Below are 26726 nucleotides of genomic sequence, written 5' to 3'. Positions count from 1 at the left end.
GATTATCTGAGTTGTTTTCTCCTAATCGGGGAAAAGGCGCTGCCTTGCTGTGTAAGGGACCAAGCTAATGCCTATTAGAGCTGATTGGAAGTGCTTAGCTTCGGGACGTGCTATATCAGGTGTTGTATCTGCTTCCTACGCCCAATCATGAAAATCTTAATTAGGCAAAAATTGTCATTAAAATAATTGCAACCGAGGAAAATGCTGGTAATGAACCTGAATGCTCATTGCTGTGTGCATCGTCACAATCCTTTTCCAAGCTGTGGTAAATATAGAGATGCTGGACTTTCTGGTTTTGAAGCAAGAAGAGGAAGTCATTATTCAAACGTTTCTAATTCATTCCCTTACGTTTTTTGAGCTGAGGTTTTGTCATATGTTTCAACAAGACGAAGTTTCCCGGGTTTTTAGCTCTATTAGGGCTTTGCACTGTCTTTCATCACCATAGTATCTGAGCAGCATAAAATCAATGATGATGACAAAGCAGAAATGTAATGGTGTCTGGAGCAATACACATTTCTCTGCTTGGAGGGGAAGATGTAGGCCCTGCCTGAGGGAAGGACTGTATACTTGGGTGGCATTGCTGCACTACAGTCTGTGGGATTTTGTGCTGTGCAGGTGTCACTCATAAAAATTTCAGATCTTTATTTATTTGGTAGATCTGGGTCTGTATGTGTGAACTAAGAAAAAACCTAACCTAACTCGTAAATCCCACGTAGGGTTTGTAATAGTGGCAACCAGAAGCTTGCTTGTAAAAGGAGGAAAACTTGAGCTGGAAATGATTTTGAGACAACAGGCAGGGTGCCACAGCCCTGTTCCCAGGCTCCTAATGTGAGCATAGCTGGCTTTGCTGCAGGACAACAGTAAAGGTCCTGGTGGCACAGGGATGTGTGCTGTGGGTCACTTACACCACCCCACAAGCAAGATCTGGAGTCCCTGGGATGGTCTGTTGCTGAGGAAGTTAATTTATTCATGCCACCACACGTGCTACCCTCTGCTCCTCCCTGTGCTGACTGGCATCCTGTGTTGCTTTGCTTTGTATGCTGGTACTGCCTGCCTTGAGGATGTATATGGTTAGTTGCTTTTGCTTAGTATCTGTGGTCCAGAAATTTTAGTTAGAAGTCTGTTAATGATGTTACTTGTTTGTCTTCTAAGAATTATGTGCAAACCAAGCTTTGTATGCTCTGAAATAATTGGAAATTTATGCCTTTTCTGTGCATTCATTTCATGACTCTTCTAAGAAGTGCGATGTGTTTGCATGTTTCTGTAACAAATTGCAATGGGTAAGATGGAATCCCTGCCGAGCTCTATGTGTTTTCAAGTAGCTTACTTTCATCTCCTCCAGAATATGTGGCAGTTCTAGGGTGGTGTATAACTTGCATGGAACAGGACCATGGAACTTAAGGCAAGAAATTTAAGGTCCCGTAGACAGACAGACAAACAAAATCACAAGAGTACAAAGTAAGAGTTTGCAAATGTGCTGTACCTTTCCTTTCCTGAGGGAAAGACTCTGGAAGGGACCTCCAGAGATCGAGTCCAACCCCCCTGCCAAAGCAGATTCCCTACACCAGGTTGCACAGGTAGGCATCCAGGTGGGTCTTGAATATCTCCAGAGAAGGAGACTCCACAATCCCCCTGGGCAGCCTGTTCCAGTGTTCTCCTATAAAGTGGGAACACATACACTTCTTAATCGTATACAATTGTTTTGGCACTAAAGTCATGGCTGTGAGTTAATATATGCCCTGTAAATGTGGTTGTCGATGTCTTTTAGTTGCCTTGTTCAGCTTCAGAAAGAGTCTTAAACTTTTACGCAGTTAACTTCTATGGCCATTACAGTTTATGGTCACCATTTAACTACTGCAGGAGGGTCAAATTTTGCAGGCTCTAGTTGCTTTCCAAACTGCAGGATTCCTCCTCCTCCAAGTCTGTTTTCTTCACTTGCCAGTACGCTGCCTTCTGTTGAAAGCATTCCTAATACCAAATAAAGCTAAAGATGCTCATTATAACAAACAAGTTGTTTCCTTTTCCACCAAAGTAAATGCTTATGCCATGAGGAACCTGTGTGTGCTTCTGGTTTAGGGCACAGTAAGACAACCATTTGTTAGAAGGCCAGTGCAGTGCATGTAATTTTACTTTTAATTACGCATTTACTGGAAAGCTGCTATAAGCATTGATAATCTAATTTTTGCCCGGTTGGTGGTGATGGAAATTCAAGGAATGGGGAATAAAAGGTTATTGCCATGTGTGCTGAATTGTGGTTTGTCAGCAGCAGTTGTCTTGTAGTTAAGTGGCCATCAAAACCCTTCTTGGGGTGGCAATAAATAAATAATAATGAAAATAAGAAGATATATCAACTTTCAAAGAGCAAAAATAGTTGCAGTGATTATTGTGGTACAGGTTTGCAGTCTGTTTCTCATTATCCTTTTGGCTGGAGAGTTGGGGTTTCTAATTGTGAGGTTAAGGAATCCTTTTTATGTATCTCTTGCCTCCTAATCCTATGCTAGACGGTATTGTTTTCTGTGTCTTTTGTCTTCTGGGGAAGGAGACAATCTCTGGCTCATACAAACATCTTGTTAAAGTCTGTTGAGGATTAGGGGGTGTGACAGTTTTCTTGCTGAGCCTTTTTATAGGGGATTTTAATGCTTGCTTTTTCTGGGAGGTCTTTGAAATATCTTTTATGTAGCAATCATTTCACTCTTTCTTTGTTGTCTCAAATGTTGAGGCTGTATTCTTCTCTGTTCCTGTTTATATGCCATACTAGCCGGTCACAACAGTTTGGCTCGAAACTATCATCCTGCTGTGTGCTTCTGAATCTCACAGTATTGCTAACCAGTCTGTGACAATTGCAAATGTGAGCGTTATTTTCGGCCATCTGAAGCTTTAGCATGGTTGTTTGCTATGAAATACTGTTAAAAAACGTTCCAGATGAAAAATAACCATCTCAGAGTTGGGCATTTTGAGTGTCCGTATCTAGGTACAGGCATTAAAACTGCTCCTGCTGTAATAGGGTCAGTCCCCCTCAGGGTGGTGTTCATCGCAGCAGCTGCTGTCTGCCCTAAACTCCTGCAATAATCAAAGGGAGAGATGAGTGTCCTGCTGGCACTGCAGCCCCACTTGATAGAAGAGCTTAAGCCAAGAATGAGTTTCTCTTTGGAAGAAATGTTTTGTCCATGCTCCTCACCCTTCTACCCCGCAGTGGTTGGCTATAAATAATAACAGTAAAAATAATAACTTAGGCTAGAAACCAAATTTATAGGTGACTGAAATCAGATAATGAAAAGATTAATCCCCTTTGAAGAAATAAAGGAATTTCTTCAGCTTTTCATACAAAGATTGGAAAATTTGGTTAATTTCACATTCAGAAATCTTTGTCAAAGGCTTTGTCAGCCTTTTTCTAAGTTTGTAGGTAAAGCAAAAGACTGCTTCCTCAATTTTATTTGCTAATGAAAGCAGCATTTCTACACCTTGAACAACTGTCTTAACACACATGGACCCTTGACCCTTTTTTCAGTGAAACAGTAAGCTCTTGTTATAGCTGATCTTATCATGGTGCTTATTTCGGACACTACATAAGCTTATATACCGGCTGGGGACTCAGTGCTAAGCAGTGAGCCACGGCAGTGTTATGTTTTGTTGATAGTGAAGGTACAAGAGGCAGTTCATACCAAAACAGCTGCATCACCTTCCTGTTGGTGAAGGCCTCAGGAAGAGTTTGGGAAGGCACTACCAAAGCTATCGCTGATTAGTGTGTGCTAAGGGCTGCTTTCATTTAGTTTTTTGTAATTGTAAGGCTGCTTCCTTCTTTTACTCCATTAAATATTTTCCTATAAGGCTGCTATTTCTCCCAGTCAAAAACGTTTCCCGTGTAACACTATTTCCACCTGCATTTGCTTACAGCTTCCCCAGCCCAATTTCTAGTGTCTGAGGCCATATATAACATTGTTCCATTTCACACTTAACCACAAAAGCCACTCTTCCAGATATGACCTCAGTTTATTTTACATCACATGCCTTTTTCTTAAGGTATTTTATACGTAGCATAATATGCAATGATACGGCACTGATATTTATCAAAATTGTTTCACACCGTAGTTATTTCTATTCCTGTCTTTTGGATCAAGTGTGGTACAGCTGCAAATTAATGCCACCTTCTAAAATGGGTTTAATGTGTTTATTTTCTTACCACATTCACTCCATCCACTAACTTGTTATATGGATTATATTTAATGGGAATCTTGTGGGACTATCAAAGGGCATTTATTTTCTATTGAAATAACAATTAAGATAACAGGCAAACTAATATAGTAATCAAATAAACCTGACGAATAACAAAAACTTTTTTTTTAAGCTGCACAGGCATGCTAACAAATCTATTTGATCAATATATGGGATGTGAAAAAAGAGGAGACAAGATTGACTGATGAATAAAATGGAACTGACACAAATAGGCTGACAGCCAGTCGCAAGTCTCTTTAGGGCAAATGCAATTAACTTAGAATAATAGACTCAAATTTGATGGTTAGAAATGCATTTTTATTAACAATCACAGGCTGAATCATTATGCACTCTTATGAATAAAATTGTACTTATACTGAATGTCTGTGTATACATGTATGCATGTACATACAAAAAAGGCTTGTTGAAGGAGGGCTTTATTTTTGTGACAGAAAATAACCGTATGAGATTTAAAATAAAAAGCATACATAAGTACAAGTCTGAATATTCAAGCCAGTGATATAAAAGTCCCATGTAGTATGCTAGTATTAATGATGAAGGCAATAAGCATCAGTCCCAGGACTGCTTGTTCTTTTGGGATGTGAAATTGCAATCGGGGATTTACAGATTTCATTCTAAGGCAGAGAAGTCATTACTAGAAACATAAGCTCATTCTCTTTACTTTAATAGCTATTTTAAATCATTCATTTAGAAAATACATTAACTATTTATTGTATAGACTGTACATTTCTATTGGCCTTCCATTTTCATGCTTTTTAATAATCCTTTTTAGCAAATTATTTTATTAAAAGAAGATTAGAATTAGCAAAAGGATTCTACCCATTTTTGAAAATGCTACTCTTGAAGAAGGATATTTCCTATTATTAACAGGTACAAGGTATTAAAACTTTAAAGAGACAGAAGATATTCAATTGCTAATGTGTCCTTTTTCTTTTGACCTTCATAGCAGGAGCTGATTGCTATTTGTACATTACTTTAAAAATTACTAATCTCATTTAATTTCTGAATAAATATAATCTTTTTTCCTCCCCAAACATCTTTGGATTTAGATGTGAAAAGAGCTGCCTGTAGGATACGCTATGGTGCAGAAGTCTTGCTTGTTGGAAAAGATAAAGTGCACCACTTAATGCAGAGAAATTCTAGATAGCATAAGCAAAGTGTGACATGAATATGAAAACACGAGGCCTACAACTGTAGAACAGTTTGTGTTGGAAAGGACCCCAAGGATCAAGTTCCAACTCTGCAGTACTTGGCACTTGAATATCTTGAGAAGGTGTAACATTAGTTGGTAACATTTGTGCACTGGAAGAGTCTTAAATCAGGTGTTCTCCAGCACTGTGTACCTGCTGGACCACTGAATGGCCAAGAATGGGATAGCAGAGAAATAGGATGCTCCTAGAGTTTACCTGTGAATAAGCTGATATGGAATGTTGTCATGCATCTAAGACAGTTTCTGGAGTTGCTGAGCTGTATCCAAGAATCAACTACTCTCAGCCTTCTCCCTTTGGAAGGTGGTTTTATTCCTCCCCATTTCCCAAAAGTGAGAAGAGCACAGATGTATGGAAGGCAGCCTGTCTGGCTACTGGTGGGGAGAGAGGCCCACGGAAAGCACAGAGAAGCAGGGATGGGATGAAGCTGGGGAACAGACTTCTTGGTAAACACTTGGTATCTGGGGAGTTAGTGTGTTTGCTGCCACGTTTTCCGCCTCTAGTTAGCCATAAAGTTGTTGCCACGGGGGCAAAACTTTTCAGGGACTTCAGTGATGGTTGGAGATTTTCCAGCCATTTTCTTCTCCCATAATCTAATTTAGATATCAACAGCAGCGCACCACAACTTTTCCTGAGGTGACTTCTTGAGTAGTTGCTATTGCCTATTCTCAGAGACAACGTGGGAGGACCACACGTAGTGCTAGCACCACCAAACCTGGTGTGTGTCTAAAAGAAGGGTATGAGACTGTCAGGTCTGGCATAGAGTTGTTTTTTTCTTTGACTCAAATTGTCATAAAAAGCTCAGGGGTTTGAACTGCTGAAGGATTATCACAGATCTGAGTTTGGTGAGGATGAAGTTGGAGTACTCAAGTTTACATTTCTGATTCTGTTTCTCCTTAATATCTTCGTAGCTCTGTCACTAGAGACTGCTGGAAGCAAATTTACTTCTTGAGTGTGATGTTGAGCAAAGGATATATACTGTTTTATAACAGTATTATTAAGCAGTTACTTAATATTTTAAATGAACAAAAGGTCTTAAAATGATTTATATGAAAGTTTTAGTAGGTAAACAGTCCAGAGAAGAAGGATCAGATGATCCACTGATTCAACTGGGGGCAGATTCTTTGCAGTTAATGTGAATCTGGCATAGGAGACTGGAGCTGTGGCTCAGCTCTTTCATCTTACTGGGTTTTGGAGTGAAATATCGTTGAACTCCACACAACATTTCTGAAGTATGGTGATATAAGAGGAAGGCGACTCAGACCTTGCATGATGATAGACTAATTCTCCACTGATGTAATCATGCAACCAGGACAAGAATGACTCACTCCGTCCATAAATATCTTAGGACCTTCTTCAGACCACATTTAAATTTGTTCACACCAACCTCATCTCATTTACTTGAACAGACCTATTCCTGAGTTGGACTCATGCATGCAAGAGGAAATCCAGGCCCTTAAAAATCAGATCATAATTAATTACTTCTTAATAGCTGCTCTACTAAAAAAATAAAAAATAATAATTAAAAAAGTCTGGTATTTCCAGAAAAATATTAGAAAGCAAAAGAGGATGATTTTAAGTGCATTAGTTTTTTTTTCTTAACCCGGCAGCAGTAGAGCTGTTGATAATGTATCATACTTACAATATGTTTCTATTGGCATTCGGGCTCCAAGTTGTTTTTTTTTTTAATGTCTTCTTTTCAGAAGTTGTTTCATTAAAAGAGGATTAGAACTAACAAAATGTGACTAGCAGGTTTTGTGAATACCTCTTCCAAGAAGGATATATCCCCACCAGCACCTTCCATTTTCATTCCACTCCTCCTTTTTAAACCTGTTCAGGTCTGGATCTCTGATCTCACCCTTTCATGATCCCAAAATATTAAAAGATTCAATTCTCCATCGGTTTATACTTTTCCAGTTTGTCTGCTACAAATCTGGTTTGGCCGGGATGTTCTCAATGGAACAAAAATACTTTCTGTTCACCCCATCCTCAAGCAGGTGCCAGGCAATCTGCTGTAGCTGTTCTGCTACCTGAGCAGCGTGCATATATAGCAACCCCAGGCCAACCATCACTGTCACGGCATGAGAAACCAAAAATAGATGACATGAACATATTTCATCCCATAAAGCTAGGTGAAATCTTCAGATTAGCAGGTTTAGGTGATAGAAAATGTAGTTTTGGAATGAAGAACCTGGAGTGTAATACAAAAATAGTATCCATATTCTATACACATTTGAGTAGATAGGGATAGAATGTTGTATCTATGCATTTCTCCTTTCCCCAGTGATGAGGGCTCTGCCAACAACCTGTCCTCCACATCAGGTGTACATCTCTTTCTCTATCAGCACTGCGGCTGGGAAGCTACAGAGAACTAAACTGCCTGCAAACCCATATTTATAATGTATTTAGTGGCCACAGCACTGATTTACTGTGAAATTCAGGATTATTCTTAAGTCTGGGTTGTGCTGGACATTGTGTTGTAATAGTGCCAAAGGCAGAGGGGAAAAAGCTGTATTTTCAAGGCAAGGAATGATGCCAAAAAGAATCAAAGATGATGGACCTGAGAAGGACCTCCTGGCTCTGCTACTCCCAGCCCACATGGCATGAAAATCTCTGTAGGATAACTCCTGATGTGTTTTTTCACTCATTTCTACGCAGACACCACAAAGTGACAATGCCTGAAATGCCTCATTAGGCAGAACTTCACCAAATCTTCCTTGTTTGTCCAACATTTTCCTGCTGTCTCCAACTGTTATTTTCTCTTTTACAAATGCATAGCTCTTAAGGATACCAGGGCAATTATTATTTCAACCCCAAATTTACTGAGGTTGGATAGATGTTTTATTATCACTGGCACTGCCTTCTATAAATAAAACAAGCAATTGATCTCATTTCACTTTTTATGATAGTGCTAATGAAGTTCTCTGTCTCCCAGAAAAAAACCAACAGGCTCTATGCTACAGTACATGTCTATACAGATGATGGATAGCATGGATACTGTCTGTTTTCCCCTGAAGATCACACTGGTAGGAATATCCAGGCACAACACTATCTTTTGAGTGCTAGGTAGGTAGCAAAAAGGCATTATTTATTTTTTTCTCCAGTTTTGAATACTCTTCAGATTGCTAATGGACTTCATCCTCTCTATTAAAAAGCCTTCCGTAGCTTTCTTCTATAATCAGGGAAAGGACTATGTGGATTCATTTTCTAGGTGGTTTTCCATCTCTGTCTGGTGCATTGCTTTAATTCTTTTAGGTTCAGTTTGAAACATTCGTAGAAGAACATTTATGTAGCTGTAGTGAAACTGCTAACGTTCTCCCTGGAGAAGCTGAATTTGTGAGGGTTCCCGTCATGCTTCTCTTAAAACAAGCTCTGCTACAGTATTAAGGAAGGAAAACCACAAAATTGCACTAAAATAACAAAGAAAAAAACCCCAACCAACCCAACCCCGCAGCCCACCTGTATAAAACATTGCTTTCTTGTGAAACTAAACAGAACCGTACCTCCCTCGAATTTCAGAGTGTTCTGTAGTTTCACGAGATTTTGGGACCAGGCAACGCAATTATCTCATCTGACCAGAGCTCAATAGAGCTCGTACAGCTTTCCCCAGTAATTTTTCCTTCGGAGTGAATTATTCTTCTGCACAAAAGTGAATGCGGTCAGAGCTCACCACGTCTAACCAAAGGCCCCTTTCTTTTAAACAAGGTGCTGCTCCCTGAAAGCCAAAGGGAGGTTTGCCGTTGACTTTGAAAGGGGGGGGACGAGCTCTTTATTTGCGACTTAAAGCAAGCACGTTAGAATTATGAAGAATGATTATTTAAAATAGCAATGATGTAATATCAGTGTCAATTCCATTATTTTAACAGATGTAAATTTGCTCTGCTCTTGAACTCTGGTGAATTTTAATGGCAATATTAAAGAGATACTATTAAGACTACTTAAAAGAACTATTTGTAAAAAGTGTCTCCAGCTAGGGAAAAAAAAGTTTAAATTGCTTTTTTATTCAGTCTGCACAATTATTTATTTGAATGGTTTTGTATATTACAAATTAATATGGATTAGAAGCTAAAAGATCACACTAATGTTACCAATAGCCATGGGGCATGGGATAGCTTGCTTTGTTTAGACAAAGACAATAGACTTCTTATCTAGCTGAAGTTTAGGTAGCCTAAACTTCACCATAGGGCAAATATAGATTTTTATGGTGCACATTATGGACAATATACATAAAGAAATACTTGAAATCTGGCTGAGTAACTTCAGTAGGGTACATTTATATATATTGTGAGGCAAGTTACAGGTCAACTCCAATACTGTGCCTGGCTCATGGTGACTGCTGCCACTTTCCTTGCAGCCAAAGGAATTTGAAGGTGCTCACAGAATCCAGTTCTAATTTTACTTCTTGGTTTTCATGCAACTGTGTTTCAATGGGACACCAGTGGGAAGAGGATTTAACATTCTCAAACCATCTGCAGTAGTTTCTTTCACCTTTGCCTTGTTAGGAAGCGTAAATATAAAGTGCCTTAGTGAAGCTGGACCTTATGATTCATTTGACCTAACAATTATGTTTTCTCCTAAGCATTTATGAGCAGTCTGAGAGTGTGTTCTTCCAAGTACTCAGTTTTGATCCAAGAAGAAATGTCTCTATTAGTTTTTATTTCCTCCTCTTGCTCCAGATAGAGTATTATAGAAGGGCAAATCCATGGCAGTTTTTCTCCAAGTTTCCCTCGGGAAGGGGGGGAAGCAGCAGGCATTTTTATCTTAAAATGACACTTTCTGTTTCATAAAAATACCTTTCATTTCTGTGAAAGCCACCGTGTGGAAAATCCTAGGCTGCCCTGTTATGGCAGGGAGGATGTGAGGGTGTATTTCACTGACACAAGCTTATGTAGACTCACATTTGGGCATTGTGTATGCCAGATTTGGGCAAAGATCTATTTCTTCTGTCAGCAGAAGTTTATCACAATTCTTATCTCTGGATTTAACATCACTTACTCTATTATACAACAACCCAAAGCAGACAGCTACTTGCAGCACTCCTTGTTCTGCAGCCCTTGGCTACCTGGTTTAGGCATGACCAATCCAGAACCAAGAGCTCAGGGCAGCCAGTTTGTAGCATAGATGACCAAAGCAACCGTATATCAGCATATGGTTTTAAAACTGAGCAATGCAGCCCAACAGACAAATTGCAGCAAACTTGGATGAGGTCTTCTGCCAGAATTCAAACCCCATTCTGCCAACTTGCTTGTAACTTACTGGTATAGTGTACATAGTGCTCCTGAGAATAATAAATGCATAATCCCATATCCCACAGTCCATTACCACACAGTGCTTGAAAAATTTCCCATTAACAAAACACAGTACATGCAGATAAAAATATCAATGGGTCTCATTAGAGGGAGAAAAATGGAAAATATGTGTTGCATTAAAGCCAAGTTTGGGGCTCTTGTGCAGAGTTTGAGGGGAGAAATACATTTCTGCAGGTGGTCTACAGCGTGGAAGAAAGGATACAGTTTCTTGGCTATGCTGGCAGTTAGAAAGGCCAAGAAGCAGCCTCTATTCTAGACCAGTTTTGGTGACTTTGCTCCTAAAATCCTGGGTACAAGAATCTTATCCAGTGTTTGCCTTGCTCTGTGGCAGTGCTGCACAGGTTGTGTTTGGTTGCACAGCATCCCATAGAGTCCTCCACTTTGGTTTTCATCAGCAAGATTGCTGAACTTTGCATGACAGAGATGCAAGTGGGGCTGAATTACTGGAGGGGACTGAGCCCTGACATAAAGTAATGCAGGAGAACTGTATGTGATGAATACATACATTGCAGAAGTGTGACTTGAAAACCACATAGGACAAACTACTTGCACTTTAGTGTGTATATAATCTTTTCTTACCAATTAATAGGAATGCTTGTGACAGATATCACTATTGCAAAATGCTATGTCTGGCAGGAGAGTGACTTTGGTATCATTCATTTCTATGAACAGCTTCTGCTCTTTAGGCCTGTTGTGCTAGCTTATGTGTGAGATGCTCAGTTTGTGCGATGGGGCTGAAAGGGAGCTTGATAGCTGCAGGACGCTGCCTGAAAGAGGTCCAAAAGGACCAAAGCTTAATTCTTGAGTATATAAACAAACTGCTTTGACCTGGTCTTCTGACTGAAATAATAGGATCTTTAACTAGTGGTGTTTATCTTAAGGGAAGAAACGCTATTTGTCATAAGTTTATAGAGTTGCATGCATCTTTCATTGTGTAAATGCAAACATATTGAGGATCCTTATGATTTCCTACTGTTCTTACTACACTGTAGGCAAAATCTGGGGCATCAGTTTCCACCAGGAATCTTTGCACCTTGCTGTTAATGTGGTGTTTCTGGAGAGATCTCTAATCTGTGGAAGAAAGAAATTAATGGAACTGGAAGTTTGGATAGGGAGGTCTGTTGGTTTTCTGCTCGCATAAATTCTCTGCAAAACACGTGTGGCCCTTAAAGGCTGTGTTGGGTGGAACAATTCCCCGGGCAGTGCAGCACCACGTGTTTCTGCTAGCCTGTGTTCTCACTGCAGCTGCAGAGCATATCTCAACTGCAAGCATGTTGCCTTGCCATTCTAGAAGGGCCTCCAAGACTGTAAATGACGACGGGCAAAAAAACTCCCTGAAATAAAACATTTGAGCCTGAATTTTTGAGCCCTGCTGGTTCACGTACCCAAGGCGATCGGTTTGTCCCAGGCTCTTGCCATGGATGCTCTTTAAGAGAGTAACTGACCAGGTATGATACAGGACATAAATCACATGCTTTCAGGGGCATGGGAACTTCCCTTTTCTTTTGAAGCAAGTTGAAATGGAGAATGGTGCTGTTGTGCTCTCTAGAAGTTCTGGCAGGCAGGGTTTGAAGGTTATGAACCTGCCTGGTGGCCCAAAGGTGTTACCTAGATATCCATGACATCTGTTTTCATGAAGTTGATTGTGATGTACCATTATAGTTCAACCACTCGTTGTTCAGTTATCTGACAAGTTTTATTAAAGAAACAATGGTGTTTTACATATAAAACTGTTTTATTTTGTATGAAATTTAAGCGAAATGATCTTAACGACTTATGTAAATTGAGGTATTGGGTTTTCCTTTTTCTTTCTCTTTTAGCCCTGGTCTCACACAGGCATTTTAATGATTATTTGTCAAAGTCACACTGTTTGCTTACAAGGTACGAAGGCTTTTTAGACACTATAATGACAGCTTTTGATTCACTTGATAATATTTAGAATAAGCCATAAAAGCCAATCTCTGAACGAACAGACCGCTTTTATTGGCTTTTAGTGCTATTACTGCTATCATAAGTGGTAAATTGGCCTAATGCAAGTAATACTGCTGTGTCATACTGTAAAAACCACTGCTTAGTTTTATATTTTATTTATTTTTCATAGGCTTTTTTTTTTTTCCTTAAGACATGGAGACTATACTACCCTTCTACAACTGTTGGTGATTCCCTTCAAGTGAGAGCTGGGGGAGTTTCCACTGCTGTTTGTATTTTTTTTTAACATGGTGATTGTCATGTCTGGACTGAAGTGCTGATCCTAAAGTTGGGGACAGAGAGAGAGTCAAGGAAAATCATCCTGAATTCAGGATGTCATTTGTTGAAGGAGGTTCCAGAGAGCCTTGTATGAAGCCAGATTTGGTGTATTTATATAAGGTTAGAACGTATTTTTTAAAATAACAATCTATATTCAACATTAGAATATTATTCACAGCATCTGCCTTGCTGCTTTCTTAGCCTCTGCTTTCCATGCTACGCTGGACTGACTATTTTTGCTACAGCCAAAGCTGCCTGACTTCCTTGAGTTTGTAGGGTTCCTGCAGAGTCTCTGGGTCCTTTGCAAGGACCCTGCCTCTCTTAGGCAGCCTAAGGGGTGATGTTTCCTGGTAGAGTGGCAGTAAGTAAAACCCAAAGTCATTAAAGCTCAGGTTGTTCTGCTGGAAATTAGATATTTAAACATGTTTGTTTCCCGAAAGTGGCTATCTGTCTGTTGCAGCTTATAGCTGCAAGAGGAGCACTTGGTAGGAGGGTGTTACATGAAGCTGCACTACAAAACTGCAAATACCTGAGAATGTGTTCTGTTTTTCCAAGATTCCTCTGAACTTATTTGTAAGTTTTATGTGAGCTAAGTGAGCACCATGCACGTAGCCAGCATGAAACATGGCTGAGAGTTAACCTGAATGTTGGGCATGGCTTAGTGAGCATGGTGTGGTGCTGGGTCGAAGGCAGGGCTAGATGACATCTGTGGTCTTTCCCAACCTTAATGAATTCTATGAATAAACTTTTTCTGACTGTCAGTACATAGGTCAGAAGCCCTTGGGACGTTAGGCCTAGGAAATACCAGTCTGAATTTGGCTTTAGTGATTGAAGTACTAATATAAGTTGGTGCTGTTTGACCTGAGAATCAAGAGACAATGAAGATGAATGATTCTTGGGCAATAAAAAAATATATTGTGGTGTTTTAAAGCCTGGATGTTTCAAACCCAAATTTAATTTCACTTTGTTATACCATGAGTCCTTTGAAAAAAAATTATCTTAATGGCAGAAAAGCCTACTTGAGTAATAATCACTAATTTAATTGAACTCATGCTTGAAATAATAGTTTACTTTCAATATCCCATGGGAACAAGAAGGTGAATCAGATTCCAACTATAATTTTGGTATCTGAGTATTTGTGCCGGTGATCATGTAAGATAACCATCCTCTTTAAATCTGCTGTCTGATGCTTGCTTTGGTAGAAAAACATTGCTTTAACTTGTGCTCTTCTCTGAGGAGCTCAGGTGACTTTATTTACCCAAATCTACATCTCTGCTTTTCAAATACAGGTGCCGTTGCACTGTAGAAAAGTGTTGCTATCTGCATCTTTGATATTGCAATAACACTTTCTTTTGAGACTACATGTAGGCATATTTAAGCAGAGATATGCAGGAATGTAATTTGTCAGTAATCAGTTCTCAGATGTCTCAACACCATCAAGGCAATGTTTGTGTTTTTCTGCAGAGCACAACACTGAGCAGTGCATCTACTTCATCTCTGAAGCCTACTGTCATATTCAGGGATAAGTTTTTTTCTTCCTGCACATATTTCTACACTGCGTATATTCATTTATATGTGAGAGAAAACATTATCGTGTTTAACTGCTGCAATCATAAGCACATTAAGTAGACAGATAATAAACAATCCATCTGAATTTATGATTAAGTTAATTGTGTCTGTGTTTTTCTAATGTGTTTATTCAGATTAAAGACTGAAATTAGAATGAGACTATATATAATCAGGAGACCCTGAGAGACTGTTTCAATCCTATAAAATAAGAATTAATCTAGTTTAGAGGGAAGGAAAAGATCTCTGCCACTTAAGTATTACTTAGGAGATAACGAATCTTTGTTCAGTTCTTTTTGAAGAGATGAATCTCAGTTATGGTACATGTCATAAAGAAACTTATCTAAACGGGGGGCTTCAGGTCTTTGTGTCTACTTTTCCTGGATTCATCCCTCCATACAGCACATGTACATCTTAGTGTTAAGTTGAGACATCTTGGTAATAGCTTTCCACTTCTTGCTGGATAGGGAAATATGCTTTCGCTGTGACTAGAGCCAATCTATTGCCTCCCATGCAAGTGCCCTCTCTGCTGGGCTGTGGAGTCCTTCCTCTTCTCTGGAGCAATGCGTTCTAAGTAGTCCACCCAAACATATGTACTTGGGAATCCATACACCATGCTACTAGAGTATCTAGTATCTGTGAAGCTGGAGTTCTTTTTTTCCTCTGGAAGATGTGAATTTAAGTCCTCTAACACAATTGCGTACTCTCAGCACAGACCTGAAGTGTCCCAGAAGAAGTCACTTCCCACTAAGCTGCTCTGATAAGGGTTTTATTACATCCAGTATTTGTTATTGAACATATAGAGCAGACACTTGGTGTCTAAGTGTATTTCCATTTGGATTTAGTTCTAAATAATTATTTTAAATGGATGGAAGAAGCAATAGATATAACACCAGAGGCAAATAGAAAAACAGCATGCCCAGGATTTAGCCCACTTACTGCAATGCAATTGAGTATTTAGAAGCTGCTGTATTTTGGTAAAGTATTACAAATCTGCAAGGAGAAAAGGCCCACTTCTTATAATGTGATTATCTTTACCTTAAGTATCTGTTCCTCCTCCTGTTCCCCCAGTAGTAAGGACTTTGCTGTATTACTATGTGACAGTCAGTCCAGCTCTACATATCAGTGCATAACGTTGCAGGCCTACAAAACTCCTGAAAATTGGCACTGAGCTGTTTACATCCATGATGTCTTTAAGCTTAATTAAGAATTTCACTTCTTTGAGATAATCTAAAACCCCACCGATAACAATATTTTCAGTGTTTTTAGGTGTCTGATGTGCATTTAAAATCCAGCATCTCTCAGTCACCCTTCAGGAGAATACAACACCAATGACATTTGCATTATTCAAGATAAGGGGAAATACAAATAATAATATTTTTTTGAGCTTTCTGGAGCGCAGGCTGAAGTTGATTAAAGAAACAGATTGGGCTGTCAATGAGGAGAAACAAACCAGTCTACGGCAGTGATGTATGTATTGGAGACTAATGCCAACAACATCCCTAATTTGGAATAGGTACGCAGTCAGAAGCATTAAGAATTATGAAGTTTCTAAAACACTCTTTATTTCTATTAACACTGAATTTTCTTTATCCGCCAAGGTATTCTGCTTACTACAGGCATCCTTCTTGTTTGTATTGCCTTCAAGCTGGGAAACCAGTTTCGTATTTGACCCTTCCTTCTACTAATTGAAGTGGTAAAAACGAGACATCTTGTGAATGTTGTTTGATTTCTTCTCACTCATTTATGCCCTGAGACAATTACAGGTATACATTAAACATGCTGCTTCAATTAAACTTCTGCAAATCAGTGTAACTCCACTACTTTAGTGGCATTGCTGATTGTGTTGATGCAGCCTATCTTAAGTAGGAAGTGTTACGGAGGTCCTTGGTAATGAGGATTCTGCTCTAATGTGTGCTTCTAAATCATAAAAACCAGCAGCTAATGGCTATTTGTGTTATTACATGGGGTTAGGGTTTTAATTTAGTTTCTTTTTTTTTTGACTGCACTCATGCAACAAAGGGGAAAATTTTGCACCACTGCAATCAAGAGCAAAATTGCTCTGGAAAATCTCCAGGGCTGAGTGCTACGAAACTACATCTTCAGGTCTTGCCTTGCATTGGCAATTGAACACAATGTATTTCATTTGTGGAAGATACAGTTAAGAATTCAGACAAACCTAAATAAACCTTGTCCAGCTTCGAAGCGTGACTTTAAGATAACCCTCTCATCCACAGAAGTGTCAGTGTACATTCATTCCACCTTTGTGTCAGTACTCGAAGCCTTACATCTCCAAGGATGCTCCGGTTCAAAGATCAAGGACCACTCAGTTTATAAAACTATAATTAGGATTGGTGAGCTGGGACCATTGCAGATTTCATATACTCCCTTCCCATTGGAAGAGAGTCCTTAAATCTACTGTTTTACAACTTAAAGGAAGGGTTGTCTCAATTAATTCATGTGGTCATAGTCCTGAAGCTGACAAGGCATCTTCCAGGAATTTGAGCCTGCTGGGATCCTTGTCATCAGTTTTTAAATGTGCTTTTTTGTGAGTGTGTGTGGTTCTTATCTGGAAGCAGTCTGCTTAGACTACAGCATTCATCTTATAGGCATTTGGCATTTTCTGTTATGTGAAACTGAGCGGTTTTTCTTTGCTATCAGTACTCTATAAAGCTTTTCAATCCAATGACTTAATTCAGGCTGGGAGAAGGGAAAAAAAACTGCTGGACGCAAGTCAGCAAAATGCAGGAAACAAGTGTCCAAGTGTGCATGCAGTTGTATTTATCATTATATTTACTGACTTCTGAGTATAGGAAGAACATCTCAAGGCAATACGTCCTTCCTGCTTTGTTACTTATACAAAAATCTCTTTTAAAGTCTTTGAGTATCCAGGGTGAGGGATATGCTGGGGAAGAGGTGTTTGAGTGCTGCAAAAATGAGATTTTGCTATTCCTTCAGGAACACTTCCCAAGGTGGGCTGTGGGATGTTATGGGGAGGTACAGTTGGGAGTAGCCTAACTCCCACATCAGAGGTCTGGGATATACCTCTAAGAAGCATGGCACAGTTGCACCCAATGGGATAACTCCTAGAATAAGGTATTATTTGAATAAAGTGAACAATGTCACCACAGCCAGGTCTATGATATGAGTAAATCCTCCTTTTCATATGAACTGTGGTCCTTGGAGAGGTGAAATGCAATCCTGAATAGAGGCTCCTTTTACTACTTAAGCCCTGTTTTATGGTTTAAGTGCTGACCTTGCACTGACCCACAGCACAGGGCTGAATTTTAGCCTACAGCAGAAATCTGCTGGCTAGAGCAGCCGATTAAAGAAATCAGGGCTCGACTTCTTACTCTGCAAGACAATGAAATTAGGCTTATGTTTTTTTCTACAAATATTTCTTATCATTGAGAAGTTTAGGGCAGAATGGGGCTCTTTAGGAGCAAATCTTGAAATTAGCCTTTCAGCGATATTTTTGGCAGGAGAATGGCAAGGAAGCCATTTCATTAACTTTTCCCTGGAAGTTATATATGGAGGGCATTTGTGTACACAGCTGGGCAGCATAAAACAGGAGGGCTTTGTGTGAGAATATCCTGAAATGAAATTTCTGTGCAACTTGGATTTGTGTTCCTGGGCTGCCAGGGTCAGTTTGTGATGAAACCATGGGAGGGCAGTGTTAAGCCCTCCCGTTTTCACTCACTTTCTGTCTTTTGTGAAGGATGCAGAAATGAAGAAGTAACCACTTCTTCCCCTGTGCAAGATCAGTGCCACCTTTTAAAGCCTGGTGTCAGTCAGATAAGCTTCTGCCTGCTTCTATGTATCCATATGGCTGTAATCATCAAGTGATACCGAGAGATTATATGTTTATAAGGCATTCCAAAAGCCATATGCTGAAGCTGGGTGTGAATTTAGCTCTGCTTTGACCTCTCTACCCATATGCTTGCTGTTCTGACCCTGTATCTCTGCCATGGTGGAAAGAGCCATGGTCCAAGTGGAGGAGGCACCTCTGGCCATGCGGGTGGTGTTCAAGTTGGGAACATCCCTCTCACAGTCCCTGGGAGTGTTACTCCTCTTCCAGTGCTGCGTTATGAAGCCATATTTTGCAGAGGACTCTCTAATAACTGTGTTGATGGCCTGCTGCCAATTGGTTTTCTCAACTTTAGTGCGATCCTCGAAAACAATAACCCTAAAGGAGCATTCCATATTACTGTAAAAGGTAACTGGTGCAAATTCTTGATCTCAAGACTTGTTGGGATATGGCTGTGACCAGTTTTCCTTCTTCACTGAGGCCCTCAAACCAGGATGCCTGCTGATGCTCAGAGTCAGGCTTTGGCACTGGGTGACCTAGGAGGTACCGAGCTGGTTTAGGGCTTCTGGATATCCTAGGAAAACTAGGCAGCACATCCACCAGTCTGATTCCACGGTTACATTTTTATTATTTCTCAATAGTTCCACATTTTCCTAGTTGCTGTGGAGGACCTCAGGCCCTTGATCAAATGATTACTTTTATGATAATTAAGAAACTAAAGGAGAGAGTAAATATATTGCTGCTCCTCTTAAAAATACGTTCTAGGGCAGTGGTTTTATAGACATTACTCTCCAACAATGTGCTAGATTGATGCAGCATTATTTTTTCCCTGTGTCATCTTTAACTCCCAGCAGTCTTCTGGTGCACTTGTGGCAGGGATAAATGTATGTAGTAGTGGGTACGAGTGACTTCAAGGTAGAGTCATGAGTAGGAATCTTTTGTGTCTTCCTGCCTAAAGATACATTTCAATAAACGCAGCCTAATGTTTTTCTATAATACTTTTTTTATGTGGCTGTTTTGGTTTCTGTTTTGTCTCGTGGAAGCTTTTCTTCAAAATGAGGGTTTGATTTCAGCTTTTAGAGGCTGAGAGACAGAAATAAAATATCTTCTTCCAAGAAAATAGAAGAAAAATAAGTAGAAGCCAGATTAAAACCCCATCTTCCAGCCCAGGTTAAGTGCTTCTAATGTTGAAAGCCAACAAGCAAGTAACAGATGCTTTATTTTGGTGCTGACCCACTGCACTGCTAGTCTATGGGCTGTTAGTCTGCAAAGCACTAGGGAAAAACAAATGTCTACAAGAGATACTAAAGCCACAGCCTTGTCTGTATTTTGATGTTTATTTCTGATACTATGTGGTTCATGATTGTTTCTTTTAGAAGGAACAAATAATCAATATAAAACCATGAATAAAAATAACTTTTCTTTAAAGCGTGATGCTAAAAGAACATATAGTCTTCTTACTGTGCTTGACGGAAACAGTACAAGTCTGTTTTCCACTATTCATTGCTTATTAGAATGCCTGAAATCTATATGTAATGTATTTTTAAAGCATTTAAACATAGAAGTTAAGCTTCTGCTCCAGACAGTTTGTTTTCACATACTCTAAAAAAGCGATGTTTGCTTTAAGCAAAGAAACAATAACAATTTCTTAATAAGCAAATTTCAGTGCAATATTAAATAATGTCCATATCAATAACTCAAGGAAATATTCTGTCTCTTCTGAGACACTTCATCTATTTATTGACTCAGCTGCAGTAAAAGACCTTCAAGGCCCACTTCTCTGTTGCATTTTAGAGAAGAGGTGCAAACAAATAGCACTTGTCTCACTTTCTAAAGATTACCTCCTCCAAGAACAAAACAATTAAAACATCACTGATGACCTGGAAACCCAGGACTGTGGAGCTCCTTAGGAGGGGGAGAACTACAGTGTGGATGTTCGTTGGTAAAACTAAACCAACTCAGGAATATACTGGTGGGAGAAATATGATTTGGCTCCTGGAGTACATCTAGGCCAGAGGATGGCTAACTGTATGGGGCTCACAGGGCTTGTGCCAATGGTCTAACCCTGCTCAGAGTCTCTTTCTTACTAAGGACCAGTTAAAGTCCCCTGTACTCCTTTTGTAAAGTTGCAGTCTCTTGTGCTATGCTGTATTCTGATGAACAAATATTTATTTCATCTGTGCTTGTTGTTTACAAGCTAATGTGCAATGCTATCTTGTAGAACCAGACCCAGATCTCACTCATCCATGCTGTTCTTTGTGATCCTCCACTTGCAAATCTTCTGCCTGTAGAGTTCCTATTGATGTAGCTGATATCTTGCAAGCAGGGGATTTTGGTTGTCCAGCCAAACAAGCCCTTCACGTTAACCAGTGAAACAACAAAAAAACACAGGGCAGAGGCTTTTAGGTTTAGTTTAAGTTGCCACTGAGGTTGCATTAAAAATCTATCAAAATTAACTTCATGAGCTTAAAATAGAGAGGCATGTTTTACAGATGACATAATAATAATTGTCTTTTCCTCAGTACCCACCTAGTTAATGCTTTCAAAATATGAAGTCACTTGTTGAGTCTTCCCAGGGCATTTGTTAGGATTAGAATACAACTGCTTTCTTTTACAAGCCCTAATTCACACTTAACGAGGCTTGTATCACACTTATCTTGGAAGCCTTTGCCCTAATACTCACTTTAAGTCATATAATTATCTTACGTGCATATGTATGAAATACAGTGAAGTTACTCTGCAATGATGAACTAACCTGCACAAAGAGGGCCTAAGAATGAGCTGTGTGTTAACTTATAAATACTTCCTTTCCAGCAAGGCAATCTTTTTTATTCATATAGGGATAAGTAATAAGAAAACTTTTATAATCATGTGTTTGCTTTCTATAATAGTTTAACATATTATTTGAAATACCCATATTTGACGATTATTTGCAGTGAGAGAGATACTAATTAGCTGTCAATTCCAAGAGTCTATACTTCATGAACTGCTGACAACTGATATTACTTGATCCTAAAGTAACACACTGCCAAGTCCAAAGATTTGGGTTGGTTTTTCACATGTTTGAGGAAACTCAACACATGCGAATCCGTTTCAGTAAAGGTTTGAGTTAAGAAAGTCTTTTCCTTGTGAATCAAGAGGATGGTCCATCTTTCTTAGTGCTGTAGTTGATATTAAGCAAAGCTTCCCAAGGAACGCAGGCATGTTGGGAAAACAAACTTTCAGGTTACTCCAAATGTTGGCAGTTTAGGCCACTGTGCACCAAAATAAAACATACATGGATATCTTATAGATGTCAGGTTATGGGGTTTGCGGTGGAAACCCCTAGCCCTATTTAAAGCTGTAAGATTTCTAGTGTGGTTTTTTTCTGAACACAGCCATGCAACTAATAACCCAGCAATGCAGCTTACCTTTCTTCAGCCAAGAAATATTTTGTTTGTCATTTTCAAAACTTTCTGCTGGTTTGATTTGTGCCTTGTCTGTCCTGGCTTCTGACATCTGTGTATGTGGGGGAAAAAGGAATGTTGGGACATCAGGAATTCTCTTAACATTTCTGTCAGATAAATATGTTCTCTGTTTAGGTTTCTGTTCTAAGGAATTGCTCACTTACACCGACACACTTTTTCTCTGCAGATTATTGATACTATATTATATCTGTCATTAAATTTATGTTCTGTTCCTAAATGCTTTATCAATATTACATAGTTGCTGAATATAGATGGTTTCTTTCGTAATGTTACCATAAATTACATGATGAAATGAATGAGCGAGACATTCATAGCAGGCTGCTAAGAGAAGTACATACAACAAACGGAACAGGCACAGTCTGGCTGTAGAGGAGCATCCAGCCTGCTTATCGTGGTTCAAAGTAGCTGTAAAGCCTGCTGTCAGAGAGGTATAATTATGTAAATAATGATCAGCATTTATAAAGGCAACTCAAACAAATTGTATCCAAAAAATCCTTTAGTGCCACTTGTGACTATTTATTTGCTGTAATGAGAAGAATCACATGCAAGTTACAGTACCTGAGGGTATTATGTATACAGGAGCTATCAGCCCGTGCACTGTGGTTTATTTCCATCGCCTGCTAGCAATGAGATTAGGCTGTCCGGGCTTCTTCTAACTGCTTTCTATTTTTGCTGAATCCTTTTAGCAAAAGCATTTCTCTGTTTTTACCTGTATCTTCCAAACGAGGGTGAAGGCAGCAGGGCTCAGATGCCGAGGAGGAGTGCTTTCGGCCGAATCCCTCGCTGTGTGTTGATGTCCAGCATTCCCATACACTGACAAAACCGAAAGGATGAGCAGTGCACTCTCTTCCTGCCTGCTGTGTGGTGCTAGATTTGTCTTGCTGCCAGAATCAGCCAACTTATTGCTGAGGGTTTTTTTTTGTTGTTGTTGTTGGTTTATGTTTTTGTTTTTTTTTTCCCTTTTTGTTTGCATGCACTTCTAGAGCAGGGCAGGGTAGGGAAGCAGGGGGTGATCAGCATCCCAGCACTACTGGAGAGGTGGAAAATCAACAGCTTTGCAAAAGAAAAATTGGTTTGGAAAGGTAATTGCTGCAGTTCATAACCCAGTGGATCAGCAAGAGGAGGAAGAAAAGAAAAAGTCAACAAGGAGATTAATAGGGACTAATCAGAGAAATTAGTCAATGTTATGGCTAAATGTTGGTTGCAATACTGAAAGCTGTAGGAATTAGACCCTAAGTGTCTATTTACAGCTGTTACTTTGGCAAAGAGAAGGGTCTAATCCTGTGGGGAGCTGGGTGTTGTGAGACCCCAAGGAGCTGTGGGCATGGTGAGTGTTGGGTAGGACTGTGGGCTCATGTGGGAGCAGCCCTTGTGCTGATGGGCAACACAGGGGTCAGTGTGGTGGGCTGGACTGCCCTCTGCCTTGGAGACACTGAAGCTTGGAGGTTGTTAGTTGGCTTTTAAAATGCCCTGGCTGTCTGTATCAGTGATACTTCGCTGATGTTGATGGGAGCAAAGAGAAAAAGACTTCAGGGTGCTCAGAGGTCACTCCCTACTTTTTCTATAGGACAAAAAGCAAATGCCACTCTGCTTCCCCAAACTGAATTTTGTTAGTAAATTGCTGAGTACTGAATGTACCCAGTTATTTTACCTTTTAGGCAATATTTACAAAATTTCAAGCAGTGTTTGTCACCAGATACTGTAATCCAACATCCCAGTGCTTAAGTGTGGCCAATAAATAATAACATACTCCCTTTGTTATGACAATTATCTTCCTCTACTCTCCCATCACATGTCATTCTTGCAAGAAAAAATGTTTTGGGTTTTTGTTTCTTTTTTTTTTTCTTTTTCTTTAAATCTCCTGTGCCAACATGCCTGAGATTCTTCTACCATCTTTAGCTAATTGTGAATTGCATGGTAAGTGCCTACTTACATCTCCAAATTGCAATGATTAGTCTTGCATGGTTTGAAAACCTATTTTAAGCAGGGTACTTTGGGAATAATTGCAACCACAGGGGGGAAACATCTAGGGGTAATATTTTAAGATCTTTGTTCCATTCCCCTTGGATGCAGCTTTGAGAGTCATCTATTTTCAATTGCAGTTCCCCTGCTTCTCACAGAAATACTTACCGATTTTTTTCAGTGTTGTTGCACCTGTAATGCTTTAAATTTATCAGTGGTGCTGATTCTTCAGCTGGATTTGGTCGGATAGGCTACAGAGCTCTCATTTGGCCCTAATAAAATCAACTGGTTTTTATGTGGAACAGCCAAGACCTACCTGATTGCAACTTGGACCTGATGTTAATGGCCACTTTAGAAGAAGTGTTTAAAATGAAGATATGGGTAGTTTCCAAAGCAAACTAGGGAGAAAAAATTATACATTCACTCAACATAGTCATGTTTCTCTAGAGATTTTGTCTGCATCCTAATGTCTCCTAAACAAAGTAAAAGAGACAAGAAAAGCCCCTCCAAAATCACAGCCATGAGGGCTGCTGTTCTTTGAAATCAGTCCCTAAAGATATGTCTTGGAGTATCTTTTTGCTGATTTTAAGGTCTGCTTGAAACCAGCAGGAGCTAGAGTTGAGTCCAGCTAGCCTCCAGGAGTGCAATAAGCCAGCACTGCTGGAAGATGCTGATGGCCCATTGCTAAACATCTCCCTGAAACCAGAACAATACTGATTTGACAAAACCAACCAAATGCAAACCTGGCTTTTAATTTGATCTTCAGCAAAGATAACACAGGTTCCTGTTCTGAGATGACCTATCCATCTGCCATTCCCAAGCGTGATGTCTGCAGGATCCCTTTACCTGCTGGTAACATGCAAACCTTCAGATGTTACCTAACCTGAACCTTGGGGTATTATCCATCACTGCTATTCCTTTACTAGTCCTGGCATTTCCAATCCAGAAGGATGTAATGCATTGTTCCTTAATCTCAATCAACTCTAGTTTCCTACTGAGGCATGTTTGTGTGCTCTTTGTTTGTTTGTCTTTATTTTTTTGTGAGTTTTTTTGTTTGTTTTTTTTACCCATTTAATTATTTTAGATAAACCCATTGATATTTCTGTTTCCTAATCAATCTTAAAGCAGTTAGAGGAAAGGCAGGCTTGCCTTGCATTCTCGATAGTGCTAGACTTTGATAAGGAGAAATAAAATAAACATTATGCAAGAAGGTCATTAAAATATTGAGTAAACTTGTTTCTATTAAAGCTGTAATTGAATTTTTAAAGCCACGGCCCATTTTAAATGCAGAACTTTAGTTTATGGAGTTTATGGTTTGATAATTCATTTCACTTTTATTTTATAGGTTTTACTTTATAGCCATTAAATAGCTATGGACCATCACTTGAACCTTTTCCTTCCATATTGTGAAATAGGGCATTTATATGGAGGATTTTTTTTTTTTTTTAAAAGAGCATAATGCTAAAATAGATGCAATATCAATCAATTGCCAGATAAATGTACTGTATAAAGTGCTTGTTGAGATTGGAGTGACTATTTTTCTGGTCTGCTCAACTAGGATTGCATTCAAGTCTTTGTAGAGAGGAGACTTTAATAGATTGGAGTAATCATCAAAGCAGAGGAATAAAAGTCACTGTTGGTCCTAGCTGTGATCAAAGCTTTCAAGATCTCCTTGTGTGCACCATTTTAGTCAGGATTCCAAAATGAGGCACTGTCCTGAGTCTAAGAGAGGTGTTAGTTATATCAATGGGTCCAAAGTTATATTTCACTACTAAATGAGGTTTTTTACATGAGGACTTGTACTGTGTGCCTGGAAGTTTCATTTTCAGGAGAAGACTCTCATGAAATTTCTACATTGTATCATGAAATTAAGCAGTTATTTCTCTTTTGCATAGCCCAGGTAATATGTAGGTAGGCACTTGTCCACTGGCAAGTGGCGCTCTGTAGCTTTGTAATGCCCTACACTGTAGTAAATGGGGGGGGGGGGGGGGAAGTGTGATGAAACAGTCTTTGCTCCCTTTTACACCCTGGGGTGATCATTTCCAATAATAAAGTAAGTATAATGTGATGTGCCCTGTCAAAGTTAAGGAATTTCTTCTTGATCATGCATCTGTAGGTAGAATATTAAGTTGTGGGAACATGGTATACAGCCAAATTATCCTGGTGATTACATGTAAAATGCATGGTTTTTTAGCCAAACCGTCATGTCCTGTGAGTACTTCAAATGCAAAGCAGCCTGTTTATATAGATTACCTCAAACTGGCACTGACAAATGATCTATATGCTGCAGAGGCTCTGAGCAGTACAAAGATAGTCAGACTTCACTCCCCGTCGCTCTGTCTAATAGATACTGGGTTATTTTTCAATAACTCGGTGTCCTACAAGAGAGATGCATGGGGCATTATCTCACTTTGCCACTTTATGCCATGCTGAATTGGTAAATGGGAGTAGTTTAGGTGGAAGGAGGAAATAAATCTGTGAAAAGGGTGGCAAAAGCAAGTTAGTGCATGGGTCGCTAATAACGTAGAGGAAGCGCAAACCACTAAAATGAGGAATAGTTCAGAATGAATAGGAAAGGAAAAAGAGGTATTGAATGCCAACAAAGGCACTCCACACACCAGAGTGGGTGTGGAAAGTGTGAAGGCAGTAAACAGCTGATGGGTTTTGTCTTTCTACAGGTCAGGAGGGACTGAGCCTAGCATGGGATGAAGGAGACAGTATTAGAGAAGCAGGTGGAGGTCAGGTCTGAAATAAAGTTGAGAGAATGATGGGGTGTTAGGGCAGGGGAGGCCTAACCTCAGAGCCAAGAAAACCCCATCCAAGCTGATGAGGAGTTGTGGATGCTCCTATATGCTTGGGGTGCTTTTCCTCCTACCAGCTGTAAATTCTTGGACTGGTTAAAATGAAGGCCTAGGCTTTATACTGT

The 26726-nt window shown here is 39.6% G+C and overlaps 1 protein-coding gene across 1 annotated transcript in view; it reads right to left on the bottom strand.

The window, feature by feature from the left end:
• The window catches only part of MDFIC2 (MyoD family inhibitor domain containing 2), a 39127-nt gene extending 16432 nt beyond the window's left edge, over positions 1-22695 (bottom strand). Inside the window, exons 1-2 of the mRNA XM_072347637.1 lie at positions 22548-22695; positions 21782-21869 (exon numbers count right to left, since the gene is read on the bottom strand). Coding sequence (XP_072203738.1) covers positions 21782-21869 — 88 coding nt within the window. The 5' untranslated portion in view covers positions 22548-22695. The remainder of the gene's footprint in view (positions 1-21781; positions 21870-22547) is intronic.
• Positions 22696-26726: the final 4031 nt, after the last annotated feature.

The sequence above is a fragment of the Excalfactoria chinensis genome, chromosome 12 (assembly GCF_039878825.1).
Source record: "Excalfactoria chinensis isolate bCotChi1 chromosome 12, bCotChi1.hap2, whole genome shotgun sequence".
Taxonomy (NCBI): Eukaryota; Metazoa; Chordata; class Aves; order Galliformes; family Phasianidae; genus Excalfactoria; species Excalfactoria chinensis.
Note: the sequence above shows the minus strand (reverse complement) of the source record. Positions and strands in the feature narration are given on the sequence as shown.